The sequence below is a fragment of the Gigantopelta aegis genome, chromosome 6 (genome assembly GCF_016097555.1).
Source record: "Gigantopelta aegis isolate Gae_Host chromosome 6, Gae_host_genome, whole genome shotgun sequence".
Taxonomy (NCBI): Eukaryota; Metazoa; Mollusca; class Gastropoda; order Neomphalida; family Peltospiridae; genus Gigantopelta; species Gigantopelta aegis.
Genome location: NC_054704.1, coordinates 27,886,412 through 27,913,847, shown reverse-complemented (window position 1 = coordinate 27,913,847; position 27,436 = coordinate 27,886,412). Strand labels below are relative to the sequence as shown.

The window sequence follows — 27,436 nt, the reverse complement described above, 5'->3', positions numbered from 1 at the left end:
AATGATTTTATAGTAAACCATTTATATAGTAAACCATATATATATGTAGTTTTCAGTCGGTTAACTCGGATAATAAATCATTTCTGTCATGATTGTCCATCACAATTTAGCCTAAGTGGGTAACATTATAATTATAAGACTTGGTTTTAATAGCTAGCATGGTGTCTTTTTTAACACATGTTTGTATTGGTTGGATTGCGAAATCCCAAATGTGTCTAGTCACTGACTGGGATGGGACAGGGAGTCTTGGGGATACAATCGCTCTACAACTGAGGCACACCACGCTCCAAATTCCGTCTCAACCAGAGGTATGAAAACATGAAATGACGGGAGCGTCTAACATTTAAACATAGCACATTTTAACAGAAGTATTACTGTTGTGCACCTGGCAAATACAATGAACTTACCATCAACTACCACATGTTTAGGCATAGATACAGGTTTAGCACGATAGGTTTCTACAATGTTGAATGATTTAAAAAGGAGAGAGAGAGAGAGAGAGAGAGAGAGAGAGAGAGAGAGAGAGAGAGAGAGAGAGAGAGAGAGAGAGAGAGAGGGAGAGAGAGAGAGAGATGGATAGCATGGCATATTGTCTAATTGTGTGTGTGTGTGAGAGAGAGAGAGAGAGAGAGAGAGAGAGAGAGAGAGAGAGAGAGAGAGAGAGAGAGAGAGAGACACACACACACACACACACACACACAATTGGATCAGGTTACGTAGTTTTGAATGCCCTACCTACATGTTTGCTGTTATATTTTACTTCGATCACATAACAGAATATCATCATAATCATAATCATAGTCTGCCAAGTTATTTTAAGGTATGCTTTCTCTCTCTCTCTCTCTCTCTCTCTCTCTCTCCTCTCTCTCTCTCTCTCTCTCTCTCTCTCTCTCTCTCTCTGTTTCTGTTTCTGTCTGTCTCTCCAAGTGTTAAAATCACTATAATATAACAGACACGAAATAGCCGTACTTTAATATGTGCTGAAGTGTGGACAAACTTTCCTTTCCTTTCTTTATGTTTCGTGTTGTCCAGTGTACTCGACGTGGGCGGACTGTCCAGCCGGATGGACGCGGAATGGCAACCACTGCTACTACATGACTAATGCTCGATTTCGTAACACAGACGCCGTGAAATTCTGCGGTCAGAAAAATGCTACCATCGTTACGTTTAGCAGCGCACCAGAATGGGTAAATACATGTGCAGGGCTCGTTATTTCGCGCGAACCGGCGTTTGTTCGTGTGCTTGTTACGCAACTTTAAATTCACGCGAACTACCAATCGATTACGTGGTGAATCGTTAAAAATTCTGAAATTAAACGGTGTAAACGCCAAAAAAAGAGAGCTAATAAGAATGCAAGTTTAGATAATTGATTAGGTTAAGCAACTTAAGCGAACAACCAGTGACCTTGGTAAAAATATAATATATAAATTAGATTATGCCTTATTGTGTTAAAAGAAACAGTATAACCATTGTCAATATGACATATGCTTGACAAACACGGGGGGGGGGGGGGGGGGGGGGGAGGGAGGGAGAGGGGTTGGGGGGTGGGGGGGGAGGGGGGGAGGGGGGGGGTAAAAAGAGAAAAAGAAAGAAACACAGGAATAGAGCGAGAGAGAGACAGAGAAACAGAGACAAGTACAGAGATACACAGAGATAAAGATAGAGACAGAGATAGACTGAAAGAGATGAGAGAGAGAGAGAGAGAGAGAGAGAGAGAGAGAGAGAGAGAGAGAGAGAGAGAGAGAGAGAGAGAGAGATGGACAGCATGGCATATTGTCTGATGTATTTTTTCATAATTGTTTTGTCTTTGCAATAACAAATTGTAGTTGCGGAAATAATATATTGTTTTAATAAAGTATGGCTAAAACATTTAAAGCAAATATGTTGCAGTCCTTTGGAATTCACGATGACATAATTTATTATTATGGTTTCTTGTTTACCAATAAAGTAAATGTATTCTAAAATTCAGCAATATAGTGTATGTATAACTATCGGTTGCTTTTCTTATTCATTGCACTAATATTATATAGCGTATTATATAACTAATTTAAATGTATAGTTTAATTTTGTTGTTTGTTTTTTTCTGCAGAAACTGATTGGTAATATGTTAAAGAGTAGCCCTCGAACAAACTTCTGGGTAGGACTCCGATATAACGTTCAGAGAAAAACGTGGTCTTGGATTGATAAAACTCCGTACACTAAAACAACGGCGTAAGTCTGTATCACAATGCTTTATCAGTACATGGAATACAAGCAACCATTAGACATGGAACATTAAAGGCATACTGTCACGGATTTAAGGACCTTGTTTCTCTAAAAATGGATAATTAAAAATTACATTATATTATTGCTGGAAACCAAATCTAGCTATTGCATCACCTTAACTGAACCATGATGGAGTGAAATCCATGTCAACCCTTTCGGCAAGTTTAGTTTTTGAATTATGGACCATTGCCATAATTCAATTCATTTTTACAAAATGTCATTAATAAATGGAGTATGGTGGTTATGAAGATGGTAGAATGAAGTACATTTAGGGACAAATCAAATGATTTTTGTTCAGTTAATACTTTGTTAGACAATTAAATAGGTCAGTGGTCTGTGACAATATGCCTTTAACTGATAACGAGTTATGTTATCATACATTTATAGTTACATACAATGATGTGACATTAACATTGTTGAATAGCACAATTTAGGTCCGTAGGAACGATATCTGGCGTAGGGTGTGTGTGTGTGTGTGTGTGTGTGTGGTGTGTGTGTGTGTCTGTCTGTTGCGACAGCGGGTCCTTCCTCTCTATGTCTCTATCGACAAAATGTCGAAATAATCATGTGTTAGACACCAATTTGCAATTACATGTAGTTTAAAATATGCTGCGGTATCGTTAAGCAAATGTTTCTTTCGGTTCAATCTCAGTAGTTACGCATGATTATCCCTCTTAAAGCTGCAATCCCACCTCACCATATTAAGACATCATTTATTAATTGAAAATACAAACACAAGTACAGGTTTAACAGACGCTATCAGCTGTTATCGTGTGTTGCCTTCCTACAACATATTGGAATAGCGCCCCACTGTGAGTTTTAAATTTAAATAATACATTTTATAAGAATTAACCTCCCAAAGGATATCGAGACGAAGAATAACGGGCGATGGTAAGAAAATTTCTAAATAGAAAAAAAGAGAGTTTAATATACTAAAGATCGAAATGCCGAATTTACAAAGACTGTTTTTTGGGGTTTTTTTTGCTTACAATGCTTAAACACCTGCGTTTAAGAAAAACAGGCTTCATAAATTCGGCCCGAAGCTTTAAACTGTATTGTACGGAGATACGACTTTGGACCTAGTAATGAGTTTGACGGATTGCATGTTACTGTTTTGCAGTCACTGGATGAGAAACGTCGAGCAGAAACCAAACGCGCGCCAAGTCCGGTATTACATCTGTGCCATGATGTACAGCTACCCGCCATACCAGGGACAGATTCAGATGACAAATTGCTTGGGATCTATATCCACAATGTGTAGACGGTCGGCTGGTAAGCAACACAGACACATAGAGAGAAGAAAGGGTCAAGTAATACACACACACACACACACACACACACACACACACACAGACAAGACATGCCATGACCTCTGTTGTCAGAGTCGTGACACAGTGGGAGGGAAGAAACCCGAATCCAGTGAAGGTGGTCGATCCTGCGATCCACCCCACCTCAGACGATTTTCAAACATTGAGCTACATCTCACCCTGACACACGTGGCTGACAGTTTTGGAGTAGAAATCTGCTTCCACTAAATTCAACTAATGACAAAATAACTGTGTGTCTTTATATGCACTTTCTTACATAAAAAGCAACACGGACCACGGTGTCTTCTGTCCTGAACTAACACTATAGTTTGCTGCTATGTATGCTCAAGACAACGTGCTTGAGCCTTAATTGGATCTCAGCATGGAAATACATACAGTTATGTTATATGATATTGTCTATGTATCAGTCATAAGCCTACGAGGCAGGGGGAGTTGCGGGGGGGGGGGGGGGAAACCTCAAATTCGGGCAAAAATTATAGAGATATTCGTGCAAAGACCTTTTTACCATGTATTTCCATCATTCTACCCTCATAATTAATTGTAATCCATGTAAAAATGCGTAGTGACTCTATATACTAGTAGTTGTTTAGGATCGATCCCCGTCGGTGGCCCCATTGGGCTATTTCTCGTTCCAGCCAGTTCTCCACAACTGGTGTAACATCCTGTCTGTGGGATGGTGCATATAAAAGATCCCTTGCTGCTAATCGAAAAGAGTAGCCCATGAAGTGGCGACAGCGGGTTTCCTCTCTCTATATCTGATTAGTCCTTAACCATATGCCTGACGCCATATAACTGTAAATAAAATGTGTTAAGTGCGTTGTTAAATAAAACATTTCATTAAATTTCCAAATTGTTTGGTAATGTGCAATACATTCTGTATTCATACTGTTTGTAGTAGCTCAAACGGGAATTTACCTTCCAATAATTTATATCTGTTTGCAGAGTATATTCTGTCCCAGATTAGCTCGCTGGCCATGCCAGAGACCGGATCTAGGATGGATGTACCTGAACCAAAAGGGTATATAAGCACGTTAAAATAGTTCCAAGTCCAGATAAAATTAAATTTGGGATATTATAAACATTAGGACAAATCAGAAACACACTGAATACACAGATACTAATATAAAATTGTAGTTAATGTAATATGCACTTTTAGTCAATACAAATGTTCTATTTGTCAAAACATATTAAAATGGCAGCAAATTCAGCACTCTTTCTAAACAATGTGCTGAGATGATGTTGGAGTATTTTTCCTGTACTCTCTTGAGATTGTTGTCTCTATTTCAGACACGTATGACCTGTGCAATGAGGATGATGGCTGGATCGACGTCAACGGGAAATGTTTCAAATTGTTCAACGACAAGGCCACGTGGGACGAAGCGCGCGCCCTCTGTCGGCAGAACTACGGCGACCTGTACGCGCCGCAGAGTCAGACGCAGGTCCTCATGTACGGGGACATGGTCGACTGCAAGGTCAAGGCCAACAACCTGTGGACGGGATTCTCTGACAGGGTAATTGTGTATACATCTGAACGACAAAACCGTTTTTCATATGATCAGAGCCGTATCTCCACACAATACAGAGTCGAATGGGATTTTGACTAAATAGTAGATGATTCCACGAATCTCAAGCCAGTGCCTCGTCTATATGAGGACAACCACTCAAAGGGATGTACCTTACTGGAGATGTCATCCCTCTTGCATCGCCACAAAGAGGACAGCCACTCAGACTAGTTTACTAAATCAAAACTAGCTGCTAGTAGCACCAGACAGCTGTTGTCTGTCACTTCATCTAGAACGAAGAAACAAATAATGTGTGCAAGAGTTTAACTTTGGCACACAAAATCGGAACCTATACAGCACAGCAAAACATTTAGAACCGACCTCGATGGTTTATGTGGTTAAGACGATGAACTTTTTAAGGCCAGTATATACTGGGTTCATATCCCGGTAACAGTTCCACACCAGAGCGAGATTTAATAACTGTGCGTAGGTGTAACATCACTACACTGAATTCTCCTCATTAAACACTAACCCACTGTCTTTGACAGACAGCCTAAATAGCTGAGGTGTTTACCCTGGACATTGGATATAATTAGGCACAGAAAATAAATTAAAATGAATGGATCGAAAGTACGAAATATGGTTTAGAATTGGGATGGTCTTTGCGAACAAACCGTCCTATCGGGTCAGTCTTGCTTGGCAGTCCTCATAGAGTTAATGTAGGAAGGATGAAGTTGTCTTATAGATTTCCATATCTTAGGATATATCTGTCTGTCTGTCTGTCTGTCTGTCTGTCTACAACAGCTCAATACACTAATTTTAGTCATTTCATTATACATTAAATATATAGCATAATTTGATGTTTTATACCTATACTATTTTCTGTGCTAAGTGAGGTGTCAAATATTCATCCATGTGTGTATTAATTCATGCAAAGATTGATTGATCGATTGGTTCATTAATTCATTCATAAACATGTCATAATATGTGTTTGGTACATATCATTTCTCGTTCCAACCAGTGCACCACAACTGGTATATCAAAGGTCATGGTATGTGCTATCCTGTCTGGGATGGTGCATATAAAACATCCTTTGCTACTAATAAAAAAATATAGTGGGTTTCCTCTCTATGACTGTCAAAATGACCATATGTTTGACATCCAATAGCTGATGATTGATAAATCAATGTGCTCTAGTGGTGTCGTTAAACAAAACAAACTTTTTGGTACATATCATATTCATCATTCTCACCATCAGCATCATAATCATCATCAGCAGCAATTATTATTATTACTGTTTATTATTATTATTATTAATTACATGTAATTAAATATTATTTAATTATTCTTACCCCGGTATATGTTTGTGTGTCGTTTGCAGAGCCGACCTGGTGTTTATCAGAACACAAATGGCCAATCAATGCGATATAGAGTGTTTGCACCTTATTACACTCAATTCCCGTAAGTATAGCTTGTAGCTTGTACCAGCAGTGGCTCAGTTAGTTTTCAAGGTTTTTATTAGAAAAACTAAAGAGAAAAAGAAAGAAAAATACCAAAGTTTTCTTTCTATAGGCATATATACAAAAAAAAATTAGTGGTTCAAACATGAAGGTACAGGTATGGCAAGTGATCATATGCAACTGATATGAACTCAGGTATGCCTAAGACTGAAAGGACATATTACAAATGATTATAGCAAAGGTTTCTAATTTCACAGGTACTGAACAAGAATGGTACAGTTTTCAAATTTCAGTAAAGGCACAGACCCTAACTTCAGCCCGTGAAAATGGACACTAAGTTTCGTTAATCTACAAACCTGCAACACACATTTGGATAAGGTTATGACAGAGGGAACCTATAGTGTGTGATGTTTAAACAGAGAAATACCATCTAAAAATAACTAGAGCTTGTCTCAATAACCATTACTTCTCTGACGAACGTGTGTTTGTAGAATTATTAAAAAAATGCATTTTGGGGTATTGCAAAAAGCTAGATGACCAGAACCACTTCAGAAATTTGAAAATTTCGATTCTAAATAATAAAATCTATGTATGTCTAATTTAAATTATCAACGACTGCTTTAATGGTGAAAAATATGTTGTAGTGTTTAAGAAATAGGGTATGTCACTTTAACATTTTGAAATTTTAGAAATTGGATCATCTTTTAGGCCAAAAGTTACTTCCTTAATATGATGCCTTAATTGTATATAATGATTACAAGCAAATATAAACTGAAATCTGTGTGTGTGTTGTGATTGTATTGTGTGTGTATGTGTGTGTGTTGTGGTTGTATTGTGTGTGTGTGCATGTGTGTTGTGGTTGTATTGTGTGTGTGTATGCATGTGTGTGTGTGTTGTGGTTGTATTGTGTGTGTATGTGTGTGTGTTGTGGTTGTATTGTGTGTGTATGTGTGTGTGTTGTGGTTGTATTGTGTGTGTGTGCATGTGTGTTGTGGTTGTATTGTGTGTGTGTGTGCATGTGTGTGTGTGTTGTGATTGTATTGTGTGTGTATGTGTGTGTGTTGTGGTTGTATTGTGTGTATGTGTGTGTGTTGTGGTTGTATTGTGTGTGTGTGTGCATGTGTGTGTGTGTTGTGGTTGTATTGTGTGTGTGCATGCATGTGTGTTGATTGTATTGTGTGTGTGTGTGTGTGTTGATTGTATTGTGTGTGTGTTGTGATTGTATTGTGTGTGTTGTATTGTGTGTGTGTGTGTGTGTTGTTGTATTGTGTGAGTGTGTGCGTGTGTGTTGTGATTGTATGTGATGCACTCACATTAATATTACAGTGCAGTAATGAAAATGAAGGTAACAATTTGGATGTGTTTACAGTTCACGTGGAAAGTCTTGCTTGATGTCTATACCCTCGTACAACTTTTATTTTGCTGGTGAGCTGTGCACAGAGGAACATAAGTTTGTCTGTGAAAAACCATATGGTAAGGTTTTTTTTTTATGTTTGGAAAAGTTAATTTCTTTTTGAATATTACTCTGTACATCTGTGTGATGGTTACTGTTGTCATACAATGTACATATGGTACATAATTATACTCAGTGGCAGATCTGTTTTTTAAACTTTGGTGAATTGGAGGAATCCCTTTGGCCATATGTCATTGGGGTTTCCCTAAATGAATTTTCTGGATCTGCCACTGACATTGTATCACCTTCCTAGAATTTGATATGTTGTATAGTACAAACGCCAGCCCACCTGACTTTATTTGAGAATTGTCTGTGCAGATTGACTATTATATTGTGGAGTTATTATATAATTCCTTCGATAATTGATTTTCTTTTATCACACTGCCCCCTTTCCTTTTACTCCTTTGAATTCCATCACATTTTTCCCGATCTGACAACTCCTCCTATCTTTCAACTTCCTTCGCTGTCCACCTCCACATCCCAGTCCTTGTCTCTCCAAACACGACAGGTGTGTTTCTCTTATGGCTATCCGTGCCACATACCTGTCATTCCCCATCAGCTTTTAGCTGTGGGCGTAGTCTGATAATTGATTTTAATGTTTTGCAGTTTAATTCTTTTAAATGCTACAGAACTTTGTATCAAGTTAATTGTTTATTCGTAATCCAGTCGACCATGTTCATGTGGATGTATATCATCAAATCAATTTCCAGAGATCACAATAGTAGGCCTATAGTAGGAACGATGTCCGGAGGAGTGTTGGGGGGGGGGGGGGCAGCCTCTAGTGGGGGAGGGGTGTGTGTGTTGGGAGTGTGAATGTGTGTGTGTGTGTGTGTGCGTGTGTGCGTCAACCCATGGTAGTAATATATGAGGCTAAAACTGCTACATGCAGCATTTCAACATATGAACCATGAATATGAATACCACAACCCTTAAAGTGAATGAGGAGGGGGTTAAGCTGCTAGATTCAGATACAACAGGAAGCATCGTTGACTACAATAGTTCCACTTAGAAACACATTTTCTAGTTTTAGCATGTTTCAAACACAATAGTGGCTGACAGAAATATATTAGCCAGATGAAATAACATTTTATGACAAGTCCTGTCATGCATTTTATCAATAGGGGGATGACCTTATTTAATGCAATATTCAAAGTTAGGTTCACTTCGAACTTTGACTCAGTGAGATGCTACCATGTTGGATGTCATTAAACATGGATTGATTCATTCGTCTATCCATGTAGGTGATCCACTGGATGGTTAGCTAGCATCCATTCATTTATTTTTATTTTTTACTCATTTGTTTGTTGATATATGCTGCAGTGGATTGTGGCACATACCCGAGGGTGGGCAGCAGCTCATTGGTAAAGAGCTCACTTGATGTGCGGTCGGTTTGGGATCGATCCCCATCAGTGGGCCCATTGGGCTATGTGCATCACGGCTGGTATATCTAAGGTTATGGTATGTGCTATCCTGTCTGTGGGATGGTGCATACAAAAGATCCCTTGCTACTAATAGAAAAATGTAGCAGGTTTCTTCTCTAAGATAATATGTAAAAATTATCAAATGTTTGACATCCAATAGCCGATGATTAATAAAATCAATGTGCTCTAGTGGTGTCATTAAACAAAACAAACTATAATTGGCGTGTACCCAGTTTTTTTTTTTTTCAATATATATAAAAAAAAAAAAAATTGGGGGGGGGGGGGACTATGCGTCGACCACCCTATAAACTTTGCTTGCTATAGTCTAACCCTCCTGCACATGTGTCTGGGATTGTTAGTTAAAATTAATTTGTTTCTTAAAGGTGCAGACCCTAGTTTTAACCCATAAAAAATGGACACTAAGTTTAGTTAATTTACAAACCTGTAACTCATTTGGATAAAGTTATAATAGAGTGAAAGAAGAGTCTGTGATATTGAAATCGGGGAAATATCCTTAAAAATAGTCTAGAACTCAAATGAATAAATCGCTACTTCTCAGATGCACGTGAATTTTCAGAAATAAGAAACATTTATTTTTTGGTATTATAAACACCAGGATGACCAGAAACACTTCTGTTCTATGGAACTGGATAATCTAAAGAATAAAATATAAGTAATGTTTGATTTCATTTATCATAAACGCCTCTAATAGTGAAAAATATGCTGTAGTGTTTAAAAACTAGGGTCAGTCCCTTTAAATCATCCATTAATTTATTGATTGTGTCTGGTTTTTACCCAGGAACCTGTCCAAAGGGATGGTTGACAAATGGAGGCCGATGTTACCAGGTGCATGATACGCCCGACGCTGTAGACACGTGGTACAATGCTGACAGATCCTGCAGAAACCAGGGCTCACAGCTTCTCACCATAAAGAAGTAAACACAGATTTATCTAGGCATTTTGTGGGTCTCAGGGCGGGATGTAGCCCAGTAATAAAGCGCTTGCTTGATGCACAGTTGGTTTGGGATCGATTCCCGTTAGTGGGGCCCATTGGGCTATTTCTCCAGCCAGTGGACCATGACTGGTACATCAAAGGCTGTGGTAGGTGTTATCCTGTCTGTGGGATGGTGCATATAAAAGATCCCTTGCTGCTAATCAAAAAGAGTAGCCCATGAAGTGGCGACAGCAGGTTTCCTCCCTCAATATCTGTGTGGTCCTGTAAATAAAATGTGTTGAGTGCATCGTTAAATAAACCATTTCCTTCATTCCTTCTGTGGGTCTGAACATTCACAATTTCTGTACTAAATATTCCCAAGATTTATTATATATATATATATTTAATATTGTCTGTTGTAATAAATTAATGTACTGTTTCACTCAGTTACCTGAAAAAATATCCTAAGTATGATTTACTTGCACTAAGTTTCTCAATCCCATCAGACATGAGTCTCTGGCAAAATATCCTTTATAAATCCATGGTAAAATTAACTTAGACTTTTTAACTGTTTCAAAACTGGAATCTTCAAGATTCTTACCTCTCACTGACTTACCATACTCTACTAATGAAAAAACACAAAAACAATTACAGTTTTAAACAGTCTTGTATGTTTTCACTTTTAACATATTATTACAGTTTGTTTTGTTTAACGACACCACCGAAGGACATCATCTATTGGATGTCAAACATTTGGTAATTTTGATAAAAAGTACAAAGGAAGCCCACTACATATTTCCTTTAGTAGCAAGGAATGTTTTATTTGCACCATCTCAAAAACATGATAATACATGCCATGGCCTTTATTATACCAGTCATGGTACTCTGGAATGCAACCAGTGCACCTCAACTGGACAAAGGCCGTGGTATGTGCTTTCGTGTCTGTGGGAAAGTGCATATAAAAGATCCCTTTCTGCATTAGGAAAAATGTAATGGGTTTCTTCTGATGACTACGAGTCATAATTACCAAATGTTTAACATTCAACAGCAAATGATTAATTAATCAATGTGCTCTAGTGGTGTTGTTAAACAAAACAAACTTTTAACTGTCTGAAATGAGAAATAGGCCTGGTTATCTATTCTAAATACATAGCTATTAAAATATGTTGCTGCTTTAAATTTAAAACCTTGTTTTACCTTTGGTAGAAATTATTATTAGTAATACTTTTATCAGATATTGGGGTGGACTGGCTTAAATTTGGCAAATATGTCATATTCATAAACTGCTAAATATAAAGTTAATTTACTAATTATGTTTCAGAGCAAAAAAAGAGTACATAATCTGTAAAGTCAGAATTAGCATGTTTATTGATGCTTACTTGAAGGAAATGTTTTATTTAACGACACACTCAACACATTTTATTTATGGTTATATGGTGTCAGACATATGGTTAAGGACCACACAGATATTGAGAGAAGAAACCCACTGTCACCACTTCATGGGTTATTCTTTTCGATTAGCAGCAAGGGATCTTTTATATGCACCATCCCACAGACAGGATCGTACATACCACGACCTTTGTTACACCAGTTGTGGAGCACTGGCTAGAACAAGAAATAGCCCAATGGGTCCACCGATGGGGATCCATCCTAGACCGACCGCACATCAAGTGAACACTTTACCACTGGGCTACATCTCACCCCCGATGCATACTTGAATACTCTTCATTTAACGAAGACAAAATTAATTTCTTTACTCATATTCAAATAAAATTTGCTAAATGTTTTAACAGTATTTTTGTCCACCTTGGATCCATGAGTAAAGATTCATTGATGGGTGTTAGTTTAGCAATTTAAACCCATCTTTGATTCAGTCACTTGTGAGTTCAGATGTTCTGCCCAGGGTAGACATGCCTGAACCCTAATTGAATAGTTAAAGTTTGTTTTGTTTAACAACACCACTAGGGCACATTGATTTATTAATCATTGGATATTGGATGTCAAACATTAGAGAGGAAACCCACCACATTTTTCCGTAAGTAGTAACGAACCCTAATTGAATGTAGAGATGGTGAAAAGGTTTGGTTTGGTTTAATAACTTTCTTCTGCCATCCAACATATCAGGCTAATAGCCTGAGGCTATTCCAGATTGTATTTTATTTTGGTATTAGGTTAAGTAATTTTATTAATCCAATCAGGGGATGAGATGTAGCCCAGTGTTAAAGTGCTCACTTGATGCGTGGTCAGTCTAGGATCGATCCCCGTCAGTGGACCCATTGGGCTATTTCTCATTCCAGCCAGTGCACCATGACTGGTATATCAAAGGCTGTGATATGTGCTATCCTGTCTGTAAGATTCATTGTTACTAATGGAAAAATGTAGCAGGTTTTCTCTAAGACTATATGTCAAATTACCAAATGTTTGACATTCAGTAGCTAATGATTAATAAATCAATGTGCTCTAGTGGTGTCATTAAAAAACAAAACAAACTATCCAAGCATGGTATTTCTATGTTTCGTAACAGTAATGTGTCAGAAGCATTCATCGGAAAAGTTCTACGTGATCGTCATATCTCCACTGCCTGGCTGGGATTTTCTGGTGAGTTTTAGGATTATTAAAACAAATAATTATGTTTAAAATGTTAAAACTGTAACATAACTGTCTTACACAATTTAAAATCTAATGTTTTGTTTAGTAGTATAAAGATAAAATACACAGTCTGACTGAAATCAAGACATACTGTCTACTCCAAGGCTAAAGGTAAATTACTTCCTTCATTTGACCATCAGAAATTCTGGTGACTTTATGCTTCAGTAATGGCTGTTCAGGATCAATCTTTACATGGTGTTGGCTTTCCTCAAACTTTCAAGACAATTTGACCAAAATATTTTAGTTTTTTTTAGACCAAACCTAGCCTAAATTAACAAAGGGGCAACAAGCCCCCCCCCCCCCCCCCCCCCCCAAAAAAAAAACACACACCAAAAAACCCCAACAACAACAAAAACAAAAAACAACAAACAAAAACCTTCAACCCAACCCAAAACCACAGAGAATCAAGACAAAGTAACATACCGGTATGGTCTTCTCCATGCAAATAAAAGAAGCACTCCTAACCTAAAAAGTCAGATTTTAGTGTGTTTTGTAAGGGGACAAATACTCCCATCCCCTCACACCTGCTACTTATATTGCCCATATTGGATTTTTGGGTTAAATATATTTTCTGTTCTGGAAGAATAATTGAAAATAGGATTTTAGGACTCACATTGGGAGACAAATTTTGCTTTAGCCAATTTTCCAATAATGTATATTATACAGAGTATTTCCTTGAAAGTGATTAAAATGTGGTTAATTTAAGGACTATTTTATTAGCCAAAGACTAATTGTTGTAGCCACTTTGTATAAAAATTAACAATTGGCTAATTTGGCAATGGTGAGCCCTGATTTTGAAGCAAATAATATTTCTTCTTAAGAAACTGGGAATGTAAGGTTTTTGAATTGGAATGGGATTTATAAATGACAAATTAAGACATCTTTTAAGCAAATTGATGTAATGGTGCCAGACATTATTGACTGATTATTCTTCTGTTCATAGACAGAAAGCAAGCCGACATTCTGACTTGGGTTGATGGTACGGTTGTGAACACATCATACACAAACTGGGATAAAACATTCCCCAACCCTCAGGCAAACAGGTCCGACTGTGGAATCATCAAACCAGGTAAACAATCACATCGATGTTCCTTACGATGGCCATTAGTGGACTTTATCATTGTGTGCTGTATCTCTGTCTCTGTCTCTGTCTCTGTCTCTGTCTCTCTGTCTCTGTCTCTCTGTCTCTCTGTCTCTGTCTCTGTCTGTCTCTCTCTCCCTCCCTCTCCCTCTCCCTCTCCCTCTCCCTCTCCCTCTCCCCCTCCCTCTCCCTCTCCTCTCCTCTCCCTCTCCCTCTCTCTCTCTCTCTCTCTCTCTCTCTCTCTCTCTCTCTCTCTCTCTCTCTCTCTCTCTCTCTCTCTCTCTCAATCTAGTGCTTCTTCTCAGAAATTTTAATGGGGTCTCCTTAAACCAGAAATGAAACTCTGAGGTCGGTATGTTTAAATTCCATGCACTTCTTTTCAAACCATAATCTCTATAATACAAACGCAATAGCATTTAAGCAGCACAAAATATAGTTTTAGGAATTTGGTGTATGTTGTTTTGTCTTAGAAGAATAAAATGCAAATCCAGAATCTACCTCAGAAAATGAGTTTACAACCATTGTAAAATGTTTCCGACCAATAAAACCTTTTCGATGATGTAACATACAAATTAAATACATTTTCATATTGAGACCACAAACACATTCGATAGACAGAAACTGGTATTGTAAACAAGAAAATGTATTTAGTATGAAATAGTAGTCGCCAAAAAGGCTCTGTTATTGCAAACATCTTAAAATGGCTGCAAACACAGGACAGTCCCTTTAATAAGATTTTTAATTCGAAAAAAATTTCTGTTGATAAAACTATGTTAAAATATGATAGTCACAAGTTAAATCTTCAAACTTTGAATACACATAGTAGTTTTTGTGTTCAAGCCTTGGCAGATATTTGGAGACACCCACTGCATTTCCAGCTTTTGAGTATTACAATGTATTAATATTCCCTGACTATGACAACATAAAATTTCTAAATTTAACAAATGCAAAAATAAAAATCACATAACCTTCCAAAACTACCCCAACCCCCAAAACCCCCCAAAACTCCCACTCCTCACCAACGGAGTACGGACAATTGCTCACCGGACAATTGCTCACTGGACAATACCTCACCGGACAATTGCTCACCAATAAAGTGAGAAATAGGACAATTGCTCACCACAATTGCTGATTTGTTTATACTTTTTTTTTTTTTTTTAGGTTATGGTATGTGTGTAAATGGTTGGGTGGGAGTGGGAATCTCTGATATTATCAGTGGGTATGGTAACCTCAGTTTATTAAACACCTTTAAATAAAATAACAAAATTAATTCTAAATCAGCTATATTTTAAACAAGTTCAGCACATCAGTTCAGCATAGAAATGTCAATTAAACACCTATAAATAAAATAACAAAATTAATTCTAAATCAGCTATATTTTAAACAAGTTCAGCACATCAGTTCAGCATAGAAATGTCAGTACAAGAGTTCTTGAACAGCACATTATAGTTCAGCACAAATGAATGTTGTGGGAGATATTCCGAAGGAAATCTCCCAGTCCCCTGTTTCCATCAGCAAAATCCTGACACAAATTCTGCAGTCTGCTTTGCATCTGCTGAGTGGACCTCTTCACCCTCTTCCTAGGTGGTTCACCTCGCTGATGTTGGAGGATGAGGTAGAAACCAGTGCCTGGTCTTTGTGTAGACTGTCGACAGCTGTCCACACAGAAGGGTGCTGATGGCCAACCAGCCTCTAGAATCCAATGTTCCAGGACTCATATCAATTTTACAATTTTTTGTGATATTTCAAATCTTTTTTAAAACTTTGATGGTCAAAGTGTTACATCTTGCAGAGTAGTAATAAAAGGCTAAAAAGTAATAATTACTAAAAACAACACATAATTCTAAAAGTTTGATCTACCTAAACCAACAATACTGTTTGAGTAGTTATCCTAAAAATATAATGTAATTAGTAATTAACACCTAGACCTGAAACACGTTATATGCCTTTGATGTTCATAATTACAGTCAGAAGTAACTGCCTCCTTCAACAAACAATTATAGGAACCTCAAAAACTTTAATTAAGTGAATTGTGTAATTAACACAACTTTGAAGTTGTGCCTTTAGAAATTCTATGTTTTATGTTCTTTTTTATTAACAAAAGAAAAAATATCAAAGGTGACCACGATTACCTAACTCCAGTGCCTTCTAAAAATTCTGTTATTTTTTATTAATAAAATAATAAATAAAATTTTATTAGTAAAAAAACCCTAAAGGTGAGCACTTGTCCTATCTCTCACTTTTTGGTGAGCAATTGTCCAGTGAGCAATTGTCCGGTGAGGTACTGTCCAGTGAGGTATTGTCCAGTGAGCAACCCCGCCAAAAAAAAACCAAACCCACCCAAAAAACACAACAAACAATTGTTTAAATTCATAGGCATATAACATAAATGACAAAATGGCTTTTCTGACCCCTAATTGATTGGTATATTTTTCAGGTGCTCATAATGCTTTGTGGTCCAATGGTTATTGCTTTTATCTGAATGCTTTTATCTGTGAAATTTCCATTCATCAGACCCATCTTAATGCCACGCTACAACCACGTGAGTAAACTATTACACAATAATTGTTGACAATACCAAACAAACTGTGATATTGTATGTCAATACACTGAGGAATGTCATTATTAAAGATGATGTAAAGATTTTTTTGGAACCATTATTTATTTATTTATCCTGCAACCACCGGTTCTATTGACAGAATATGATGACGGATAAAGCAAAGACATATCCTGCTACTAGGGAGGAAGGAATGGATGGATGGATGGATGGATGGATGAGTGGATGGATGGATGGATGGATGGATGAGTGGATGGATGGATGGATGGATGGATGGATGGATGGATGTGTGGATGGATGCATGGATGGATGGATTATGAGTAACCACTAATTGACAATGATGTGGAGATTGCCATCGTAATGCTAAATTAAAAAAATTCTGCAGCATTTATTTTGCAATGGAACTTTTCAACCTTTATGTCAGTTTTCTTAGTTATTTATTTTTTTCTGTAATATTGACAAATTAAACTCCTTTTTAACACATTATCCTAAAACTGCCATGGAAAATGCCATGGAGACTATTTTCCCACAGCATATTTTTTTTTACAGTGCTCATTTCTTAATTGTCAGGGTTGCATTGGCAGGAAAATAAAAATATCGGAGGCAGACAATTAGCTCAATTAGTTATGCTATATTTTGGTGGAGACTTTATATGAAACAGAAGCTAAATGATGGAAATAATGTATCTTGACAATACAGGATTAAAAGTGATACCTTTGCTTCCAGAATAGAGCCTGGAATTGATGGCTCTGTGTGATTCATCTCGATGAGAGCTGGCAGTGAGAGCATTGCCCTTGTCTGGTAAACTGTACACCCCAGATATCATAGCTTCAGCTTTACAGTGACCTGTTCAGTTAAAGACAAATCTAGTTTTATATCATCTAAAACAGTTATTGTTGTTAAATTTTCAAAACTTTCAACAAATGATTTGTTAACTGATAAAAACATAAATGGTATATCAGGTTGCTAAAAAGTAAATAATAGCCAACTGAATATAGAATTATTTTAAAAGTATGGTGACTGTATCTTAGGATATTTCACACTCATTACTATGTGGATATTTGCCACATGCAATGAACATTGTAGGGCCATAGGTCAACTATTGTTAAAATAGCACCAGATTCAAAATTGTAAGTAAAAAATCATTCATTTCATTCTGCATGAATGAATGAAAAGAATGATAATGAATGATAAAAAGAATACTCCCCTTTGAGTCTTATGATATCATATTTATCAATACTTCACTAAACAAACTTCACTTAACTTTTGCTGTCACATTTTGTTTATTGAATATATTGCTACTTTAACAATATTTGACATATGGACCAACAATTTTCAATGAATTTAGAAAATATTCTTTATAGTAATGAGTGTAAAATACTAAAATTACAGTCTCCATACTTTGTTTTAGCCAATTCCATATTCAGAGGGTTATCACTTTTAGGGGGGCCACCCGATATAGTACACCTGAACTTGCTATAACATCATAAACTACAGTTATACAGTCTAACAGATGGTTAATGCAACACTTGGACTAGACATTATGAATGGAAAAACTAAATAAACTATTTACAAGCCAGTAACTTATATTGTTAATTTAAAAATACCTGTAGTCATGGTTGACACCATAGTGACTGGTGAAACAGTGGATGGAAGTGATGCTGAAAATACAAATGGATACAGTTAGCAGTAGAACATGGATTCATTGCATGTGATATTGAGGACAATGTCTTCTTTTTTTAAATGTTGTCATGGAAGGAACACATGGACTTGTAGACTAAATTTAATTTATTATTAGCATAGGTAGTAGTGTTTAAGTGGCTGCCATAGGGCTCCCATTTTAATGTGGAAGGTAGGCTGGGTTTTGCCCAAATTAAATGAAAATGCCCGAATCTGGGTAACATTTATCATCCCTTAAAGGGACACACCCTAGTTACAGTTATTTGTTAACCATTACGGCATTGTTTTTCGCTATTAAACCCCATTTTTCACAAATGAAATTGCACGTTACTTACATTTTATTATTTAGAATACACATTTCCATTCACCTGAAGTGCTTTTTGGTAATCCTGATGTTTATAAAACCACGAAATGCATTTTTTGCATTTTTTCACAAGACGTGCTATCGAGAAAAAACGGTTAAGCAAGTGAGGTCCAATCTATTTTTAGAGGGAATCTTCCTGTGTAAACGTCACAGATGTTGGTATACCACGTGACCATTACCATTTTGGTTCGGTTTGTTTTCTCGTGCACGGTTCGCGCAATCAACAACCAATTTGTTGTTCATTTGTGAGATTTTTCTTCACAGTTCATGAACATTTTCAGTAACAATAAAGTTCAGACAAGTAAGTGTCTCAATACAAAACGTTACAAACCCTTAAAACCAATAATTTTGCTAAGTCTTACGATATCTGGAGAGGGGATACAACCAGGACAGAACAGTTGGAACATGTCCAGGAGAGGTGAAAAGAATGCACCCCAAGTCTGTGCGCACTCTGTGAAATTTGTCGTGACGTAGGCATTGTTGTGCTTTGAGCGACATCTACCGGTGACATCAGAATACTAACTTTCAAAATTATTTCAAGCAATTGGGACATGGGGATTCCCATGGTATTTATCGATATAAAACCTGCTTTTTCACTCCATTTGATAAAAACGTGATCTAAGTGTGTTACAGGTTTGTAGAGTAACCAAATTATAATTTATTTTCACTGGATGGAACTAGGGTGTGCGGCTTTAAAGGCTTTTGTAGGAGATATCGCTGGCACTATAATTTGCAATATCTCCTGTGATATTCTCCTAGGAGATATCGCTTCTTTTTGTTACGTCACTGTGTTTCAGCGCTAAACCTATCGTTAGTGACATCATACCACTGTCATTCTGCTAGTTAACGAGTCTACCACTGCCAAATATAGTGACATTCAACCCACATTACTAACATTGTTTACAACTGTCGCAAATGAAAAGAATGATAATTGATGATAAAAAGAATATCCACCTTGTGTCTTGTGATATCATAATTTATCAGCACTTGATAAAAGTATGAAAATCCTTGGCAAGCCTCAGATTTCATACTTTTATCAACTCATGTTCATAAATTATGATATCACAAGACACTCGGGGAGTATCCTCTATTTAAGCTTATTAGCATTACTACCAAACAGCTATATACGGTTGTAAACGAATCACTACACATTTTTATATGGATTACAACTAATTTTGAGGGTAGAATGAAGGAAATACATGGTAAAAAGGTATCAGGTAAGCACATCCCACACACACACACACACACACACACACACACACACACACACACACACAGGTGTTTAGGTATTGTATAGATATGTTTAAAAACATGTGAGACAAACACAGAATAAATTCAGCCTATTACTTTTTGTTGAGACTACAATAACTGACATGATTGTACAACTTACAAAGCAAGGCACAAGACATATTGGACTCCAGGAGTCATGAGTTCTGTGAACAAATCAGGTTGTAGTCATTGTCTTAAAGGGGCATGATAACACAGTCTTTCAAACTCAAACTTCAAATATAGCAAATAGGTTTCATCTTGGAAATCATTTTGTGTATATTTTGAAAGCACTTTTCACCAAAACATGAACCTTTTTACAATAATAGTAAATAGGAAGTGAATATATATATAAGTTTTGACATCACACGTATAGCCTACATGACAAAATCGCTCATTTGACCTCTAGGTCATCATACATTGTGGCTGAAATAACAGAAATAATAGCTTTTTTTCTTAATTTTTATGGTCTGCAGGATAAAGATAATAACTAGTTAATGATGTTGGATATCTGCTTTATCCTGTTCAGGCCGAATGAGAAATTCCACTCGGCAAAGCCTCACAGAATTTCCCATTGTTACCTTCACAGGATAAAGCAGATATCCTACATCATTAACTAGTTATTCTCTATATAACAGTTACATTTTTGGATTTGAATCAGTAATTCAGTTAGATAATACCTAGATATGATGTGTTGCAGGACCGATCATCTAACCACTGACTACATCAAAGACTATAGGACATTTAACATAAAAGATTTCTTGCTGCTAATCAGTATAAATATGGGGTGACACTGGAATTTCTTTCTATTTTTTTTAGACAGTGTTGAAATAACTATATATATAGGGTTTAGGCTGAAGCCCATACTATATTAGCAATTTGGTGAATTTGCTAATAAAATCTGTAACCAAATTCAAGTTTCATTTAGCCAAAGAGCAAAAATGTTGGTGCATCTATAAATGACAAATGATTTTTAAATTAGCTTGGCAAATTAGTAATGAAATATGTTTGCTAAATTCAAGTTTAATTCGCATGTGATGAGCGACAGCTGAAACCCTGAATATATGTTGTGAAACAAAATATTCCTTTTGTTTATTTTTATGTATAATTACATGTTGGTACATCTATAAATGACAAATGATTTTCAAATAAGCTTTTGGGCGAATTAGTAATAAAATATATTGACCAAACTTTAATTGACATTTGGTGAGTGACAGCTTAAACACTGCATACACGTTTGGTAAAAGATAATCTTAGTGCTGAGTTGTTATTGTTTATTTTTGTGTATAATTACATACTGTGTTTTCACTGTAGCCTCCCAGTACCTGAAGTGCGAGCCGCACTGGTCTCTAAGGGGAAGTAACTGCTACCGTGTTGGTCCCTCGAGGAACTGGACTGATGCCAGAGCTAACTGTACAAACTATGGAGGAGACCTCACCACTATAGCTGATGAATACGAAAACTCATTGCTCAGTGAGTTTGTGTTAAAGTTAAAGTTTGTTTTGTTTAACAACGCCACTAGAGCACATTGATTTATTAACATCATTAATTGACTTCAAACATAATTTTAACAAAGTCTTAGAGAAAAAACCTGCTACATTTTCTGGTTAGTAGAAAGGGATCTTTTATATGCACCATCCCACAGACAGGATTGCACATACCACGGCCTTTGAAATACCAGTCGTGGTGCACTGGCTGAAATGAGAAATAGCCCAATGGTTCCACCAACAGGGATCAATCCTAGACTAACTGCAATCAGGCAACCGCTTTACCACTGAGCTACGTCCTGCCACTTGCAGTATTTCTTCCTCATCCTATAATATCCTTTACAAGGAGAAATATGTTTCTTATTAATTCTGTTATAACTAGCTTAAATCTATGTCTGTCTGTCTGTCTGTCTGTCTGTCTGTCTGTCTGTCTATCTATCTGTCTCTTTCTTTCTTTCTTTCTTTCTTTCTCTCTTTCTCTCTTTCTCTGTCTATCTGTCTGTCTGTTTATCTATCATGTCTGTCTGTCTTTATGTCTTTGTCTGTCTGTGTGTTTCTTTATCTTTCTATCTATCCATATGTTTGTTTATCTTTCTTTCTATCTGTCTATCTACCTACCTATGTACCTATGTGAATTTTGGTATGTCATGAGGAGAAAACAAAAGTTGAAGATCATTTCTAAATTAATTTCTTACACATTCGATGGTGAGAACGTATTTTAATATTTTTGATAACATTCACTAATAACACACATATATGTGATAACAATTTAAAGATATACAACTGGTTTCTCCTAGGTGAATACAGGTCTGTATTGCTATACCATCCCACTGAAATTGATTGCTCTGTGATGCATATAAGTTAATCTAAAACTGATTTGTCTGTGCTTTTAAACCTAGTTTTTTTAAAGTATGTAAGAAATAGAATACTATATTCATGTCTGTTTGATACCATTTATCTTACAACTCATTGTTTTAAACTCTATCGAAATCACTTTCTTTCATTTGATACATTTTAAAACAACTCATAAGATAAATGGTATTTACCAGCCTTGGTGATGTCGTGGTTAAACCATCAGACACAAGGCTGGTAGGTACTAAGTTCGCAGCCCAGTACTGACTCCCACCCACAGTGAGTTTTAGTGACTCAATGGGTAGGTGTAAGATCACTACACAACAGACTTGTCTCTCACTAACCACTAACAACTAACCACTAACCCACTGTCCTAGAGAGACAGCTCAGATAGCTGAGATGTGTGTCCAGGACAGTGGGCTTGAACCTCAATTGGATATAAGCACGAAAATATTTTCTAAGTTAAAATGAATGAATAAAATGAATGGTATCTACCAGCCACTCATGTAGTATTGTCTGTGTCCTCACCTGTTGTCCGTGTTTCAGTTCACTATCTGTCTGGCATGGACAGTTTCTGGATCGGGCTGAAGCGTGATACAAGCCTTACATCAAGTCAGTTCTTCTGGGTGGACAATACCAAGGTACGTGTTTATAGAAATTAGTTAACGGTGTCTGTGATGCAAAGTTTTTTGTAGGTCTTTTGTTCTGTCTTAAAAACGATGTCACTCAGCAGTGCTGGAAAGGAATGGAAAGGAATGTTTGTTAATGACACAGTGACACCTACAAGGTAGCATGTTGTTCCACCAAAAGCTACATGTGTTGTTGAAGTTAAGTAATTGATAAAGACACCTGTCACCACATTGGTTAATCTTTCTTGTTAGCAACAAAAGTTTGTTAAAGTTTTGTTTAGTTTAATGACACTACTAGTGCACATTGATTTATTAATCATCAGCTATTGGATGTCAAATATTTGGTAATTTTGACATATAGTCTCAGAGAGGAAACCCACTACATTTTTCCATTAGTAGCAAGAGATCTTTTATATGCAACAACCCACAAGCAGAATAGCACATACCACAGCCTTTGATATACCAGTCGTGGTGCACTGGCTGGGACAAGAAATGGCCCAATAGGCCCACCAAAGGGAATCAATCCCAGACTGACCATGCATCAGACAAACGCTTTACCACTTGGCTACATCCCACCCCAGTAATTGCAAAAGACACCTGCCACCACATTGAAGGGTCTTTTATATTCACTACACTGCAGGCAGACTAATAAAAACATTTTAAAAACAAGACCACAAATTTTATTTCTGCATTATCCTTCAAAAATGTTTCAAATTATACAAATATCCAGCTGAGCAGTCAGTTCCTTTTTATTTTTTATTACCCTACCGTACCCTACCCTACTTTACCCCATCACCTACCCTACCCCTACCCTTACCCCTACCCCCTACCCCCTACCTAACGACACAATGGGTAGGTGTAAAGCAGACTTCTCTTTCACACTAACCATTGACAATTAACCACTAACCCACTGTCCTCAACAGACAGTCCAGATAGCCTAGGTGTGTGCCCAGGTTAGCATGCTTGAATCTTAATTGGATATAAGCACGGAAATAACTGTAAATGAATGAATGAATGATAGTCTACTTGTCCAGCAGACCACTGGTCCTAGGATGTGAGTCTTGTATCTACTAGTCTTTAACCAAGATGGCATAACCAATGAATAATTTCTTTATCCTGCAAGCACTGTTTCTATTGACAGAATATGTTAATGGATAAAGCAAAGTCATATCCTGCTACTAGCAAGATATGACTTTTGACGTCACACGCATAGCCTACATTACAAAATCATTCATTTGACCTCTAGGTCATTGTACAATGTGTCTTAAATAACAGAAATAATAGCTTTTCCCCTTAATTTTTATGATCTGCAGGATAAGGATAATAACTAATTAATGATGTCAGATATCTGCTTTATCCTGTTCAGGCAAATGAGAAATTCCGCTTGTCAGAGCCTTGCGGAATATCCCATTCTTACCTTCACAGGATAAAGCAGATATCCAACGTCATTAACTAGTTATTCTCTATATAAATTATAATCATTACAGTGATACTCAAGAATTACAGATTTTCTTATTAATTGTTCATTGCAACACTGTGGAAACTAACTTCCCCTATATTTTTCAGGTGACATTTTCAAACTACTTTCCATATGGATCAACAGATGTGAATTCCAGTTTAGATTGTGTGGAGATAGTTATCAACTCAACCCCATTCCCTGGGGCCTGGAATGCCAGCAAGTGCTCAATGGAGAAACCTTTTGTTTGCAAAACTACAGCAAGTGAGTGTAGTGAGATGTCTTTCTTATTTTATTTCACACAAATTTAAAAATGGTCAATTCATGGCTCACCCAAAATGATAAAAGTATATTTAAAGGGACAGTCCATTGTAAAATGTTTCCGACCAATGACGTAACATACAAATTAAATACATTTTCTTACTTACAATACCAGTGTCTGTGTGTACAAGGTGTTTATTGTTATTCTAATGCTTGTAGTAGCCCAAACCGGATTTTACCTCCCAATAATTTTGTATGTACGAAAAAATATATATCACCAATTAAAGTAAAACCTGAATGCTACAAACATTAGTATACAACTGCAAACACATTCGATATACAATCACTGGTATTCTAAACAAGAAAATGTATTTGGTATGAAATAGTAGTTGCCAACAAGGCTCTGTTATGGATAACATCTTACAATGGCTGCAAAGTCAGGACAATCCCTTTAAAAAAAATATTTTTTTTAACATAACTTAGTGAAGGGTGCCCCTAGAATTTGTGTTTAAATTGTACTTTTTGTCTAGTGCATAAAAAGTTTGTTTTGTCTAATGACACCACAAGAGAACATTGATCTGTTACTCATCGGCTATTAGATGTCAAACATTTGGTTATTTTAACATTTATTCTTCGAGAGGAAACACACTACATTTTTTCATTAGTAGCAAGGGATCTTTTATATGCACCATACTACAGATAGGATAGCACATACCATGACCTTTGATATGCCAGTCATGGTGCACTGGCTGGAATGAGAAATAATCCAAGGGGCCCATCAGTGGGAATCGATCCCAGACTGACTGCATATCAAGCAAGTGCTTTACCACTGGGCTATGTCTTTACCATGTAGCTCATAAAGACATAATATTGGTGTATCCTGATTTGTTTTGTTTTACCGCCACACACCCAGGTTATTTTAGTCGAGGTATGGCCAAAATATCACCCTGAATCAACATGGAAAGAAATATGACTGAAATCTACCTAGTATACTTTAAATTCTGCATGTTTTTTGTTTTTTCAAAACTGTAACAGTTGTGAATATATTCTTATGATGAAATAACCTTAGTGTGCAGCTGACTGATTGCATTTTAACCTATTCGTGTACTTTCTGGGTTACTTTTGTTTTCTCTTTCAGTTGGTGCAACACCAAATCCTTCTGCTCCTCCAACAGGTAGGTTATTCACATTGAAGACATTAGTTTGTTATTTTCCCATTCCAACCAGTGCTCAACTACTTGAAAGTTAAATAATATTCAATAGTTTGATCTCCTGTCTGTTTATTCTGTTACATTAAAGTATATCAGAGTGTGTTCTGTTCTAAAGTTTGTTCATAAAAATACAAGCACTTACGCATTTTATTTTTACATTTAAAATGTTCATTCAGTTAATTGTCCATCACAAGTAGTGGTGTAACTACATCAAACTATCGAAATATTGGAATAGTCAGTGCCTCGATAGCAATGCATCGATAGTTAATTTAACTATCGATAACTATTGCAATTGTTTGCTTAACAGTTAACTATCAATAGTTTTGATAGTATGCATAGTGAAATATGGTCTACGACCAATGCATGATTTCACTACCAAGTGACATTACTATAAATAAGCACAAACACGGACATACATACAACCACAAACATTCACACGTATACTCACACAGACAAACACACACACACACACACATACATATTGTCAATAAGGTCATTATTTTGAAAAATATCTATTCATATTGCTGTTATTGCCCGGTAAGCGATTTAGAATTCACATTACTATTGCAATACTATTGCAACAGTACTATCACTATTGCAATACTATTACAATAGTATTTAACTATCGCAATACTACTGCAATAGTAAAACTCATTGCAATAGTGACCCTTAATCACAAGTGAAAGTTATTTATTTAAATGTTACAAATTTGTTTTATTATAAAGTAAAAGTGAGGAGAATTAATTTTCTTGAATTAGATGCAGACGTGTATCTGGGAGGTGGGTGTGTGCCGATGGGTGTGTGCCGATGGGTGTGTGCCCTCCCAGTCCCTAATTTTAGCCAACATAAAAAATTAAATAAATAAAAGACTTTTCAAACTCCTCTTGCCATACCCATACTTTTAAAAACTCCTAGATGATACAAGGCTGAGTTGGGTTAAAGAAACAATATTGTCTTTAAAGTTAACATCATATTATATTATTATGATTTTTATAAAATAACACATGAGATACTCTTTCTTCAGTTCCCTGGTCATACAGGTGTGGTCCTGGTTGGGTGTTTGACAACTCTATGAGCACCTGCTATAAAGTGTTGACAGGTGACAGACTGATCTGGACCGAGGCACGGGCCGACTGTCGACGGAGAGGATCGGATCTTGCCAGCATAGATGGGCCAAAAGAGCAGTTAAGAATTGAAGGTCTGTTCTGTTATTTGTAGAACTTTATTATGATCAGAAATTGGATTTTGTGCAACCTTTACATAATTCACTATCTGTATCACTATGTTAATCCCGGTTACTTGGAAACCACGAAATTAAAGCTTTAAAACGTATGGACAATTACTGTTTATTGATAGTTTAGATTAAAAAAAACACCAACAGGGGAGCATAGTAGGTGGTTACAAGTGTCTCTTAACAATGACAGAAGTAACTACTAAATGCTCTCCGAAGTGGTCAGACAATGCCCACAGGTAAAAGCTAATGGGATATGGCAGGTGTGTCACAAGAGACAAAGCACCTGTCACGGTTGGAGAGACAAGGACTGGGATGTGGAGGTGGACAGCGAAAGAAGTTGAAAGATA

At 36.7% G+C, this 27,436-nt stretch overlaps 1 protein-coding gene across 1 annotated transcript in view; it reads left to right on the top strand.

Annotated features, from left to right (window-relative positions):
* Window positions 1-209: 209 nt before the first annotated feature.
* The window catches only part of LOC121374451, a 72,832-nt gene continuing 45,605 nt past the window's right edge, over window positions 210-27,436 (top strand). The window contains exons 1-14 of the mRNA XM_041501553.1: window positions 210-308; window positions 2,090-2,211; window positions 3,386-3,537; window positions 4,881-5,104; window positions 6,477-6,556; window positions 7,925-8,028; window positions 13,956-14,081; window positions 15,533-15,708; window positions 16,608-16,635; window positions 21,275-21,433; window positions 22,846-22,940; window positions 24,495-24,648; window positions 25,784-25,819; window positions 26,880-27,053. Coding sequence (XP_041357487.1) covers window positions 210-308; window positions 2,090-2,211; window positions 3,386-3,537; window positions 4,881-5,104; window positions 6,477-6,556; window positions 7,925-8,028; window positions 13,956-14,081; window positions 15,533-15,708; window positions 16,608-16,635; window positions 21,275-21,433; window positions 22,846-22,940; window positions 24,495-24,648; window positions 25,784-25,819; window positions 26,880-27,053 — 1,729 coding nt within the window. The remainder of the gene's footprint in view (window positions 309-2,089; window positions 2,212-3,385; window positions 3,538-4,880; window positions 5,105-6,476; window positions 6,557-7,924; window positions 8,029-13,955; window positions 14,082-15,532; window positions 15,709-16,607; window positions 16,636-21,274; window positions 21,434-22,845; window positions 22,941-24,494; window positions 24,649-25,783; window positions 25,820-26,879; window positions 27,054-27,436) is intronic.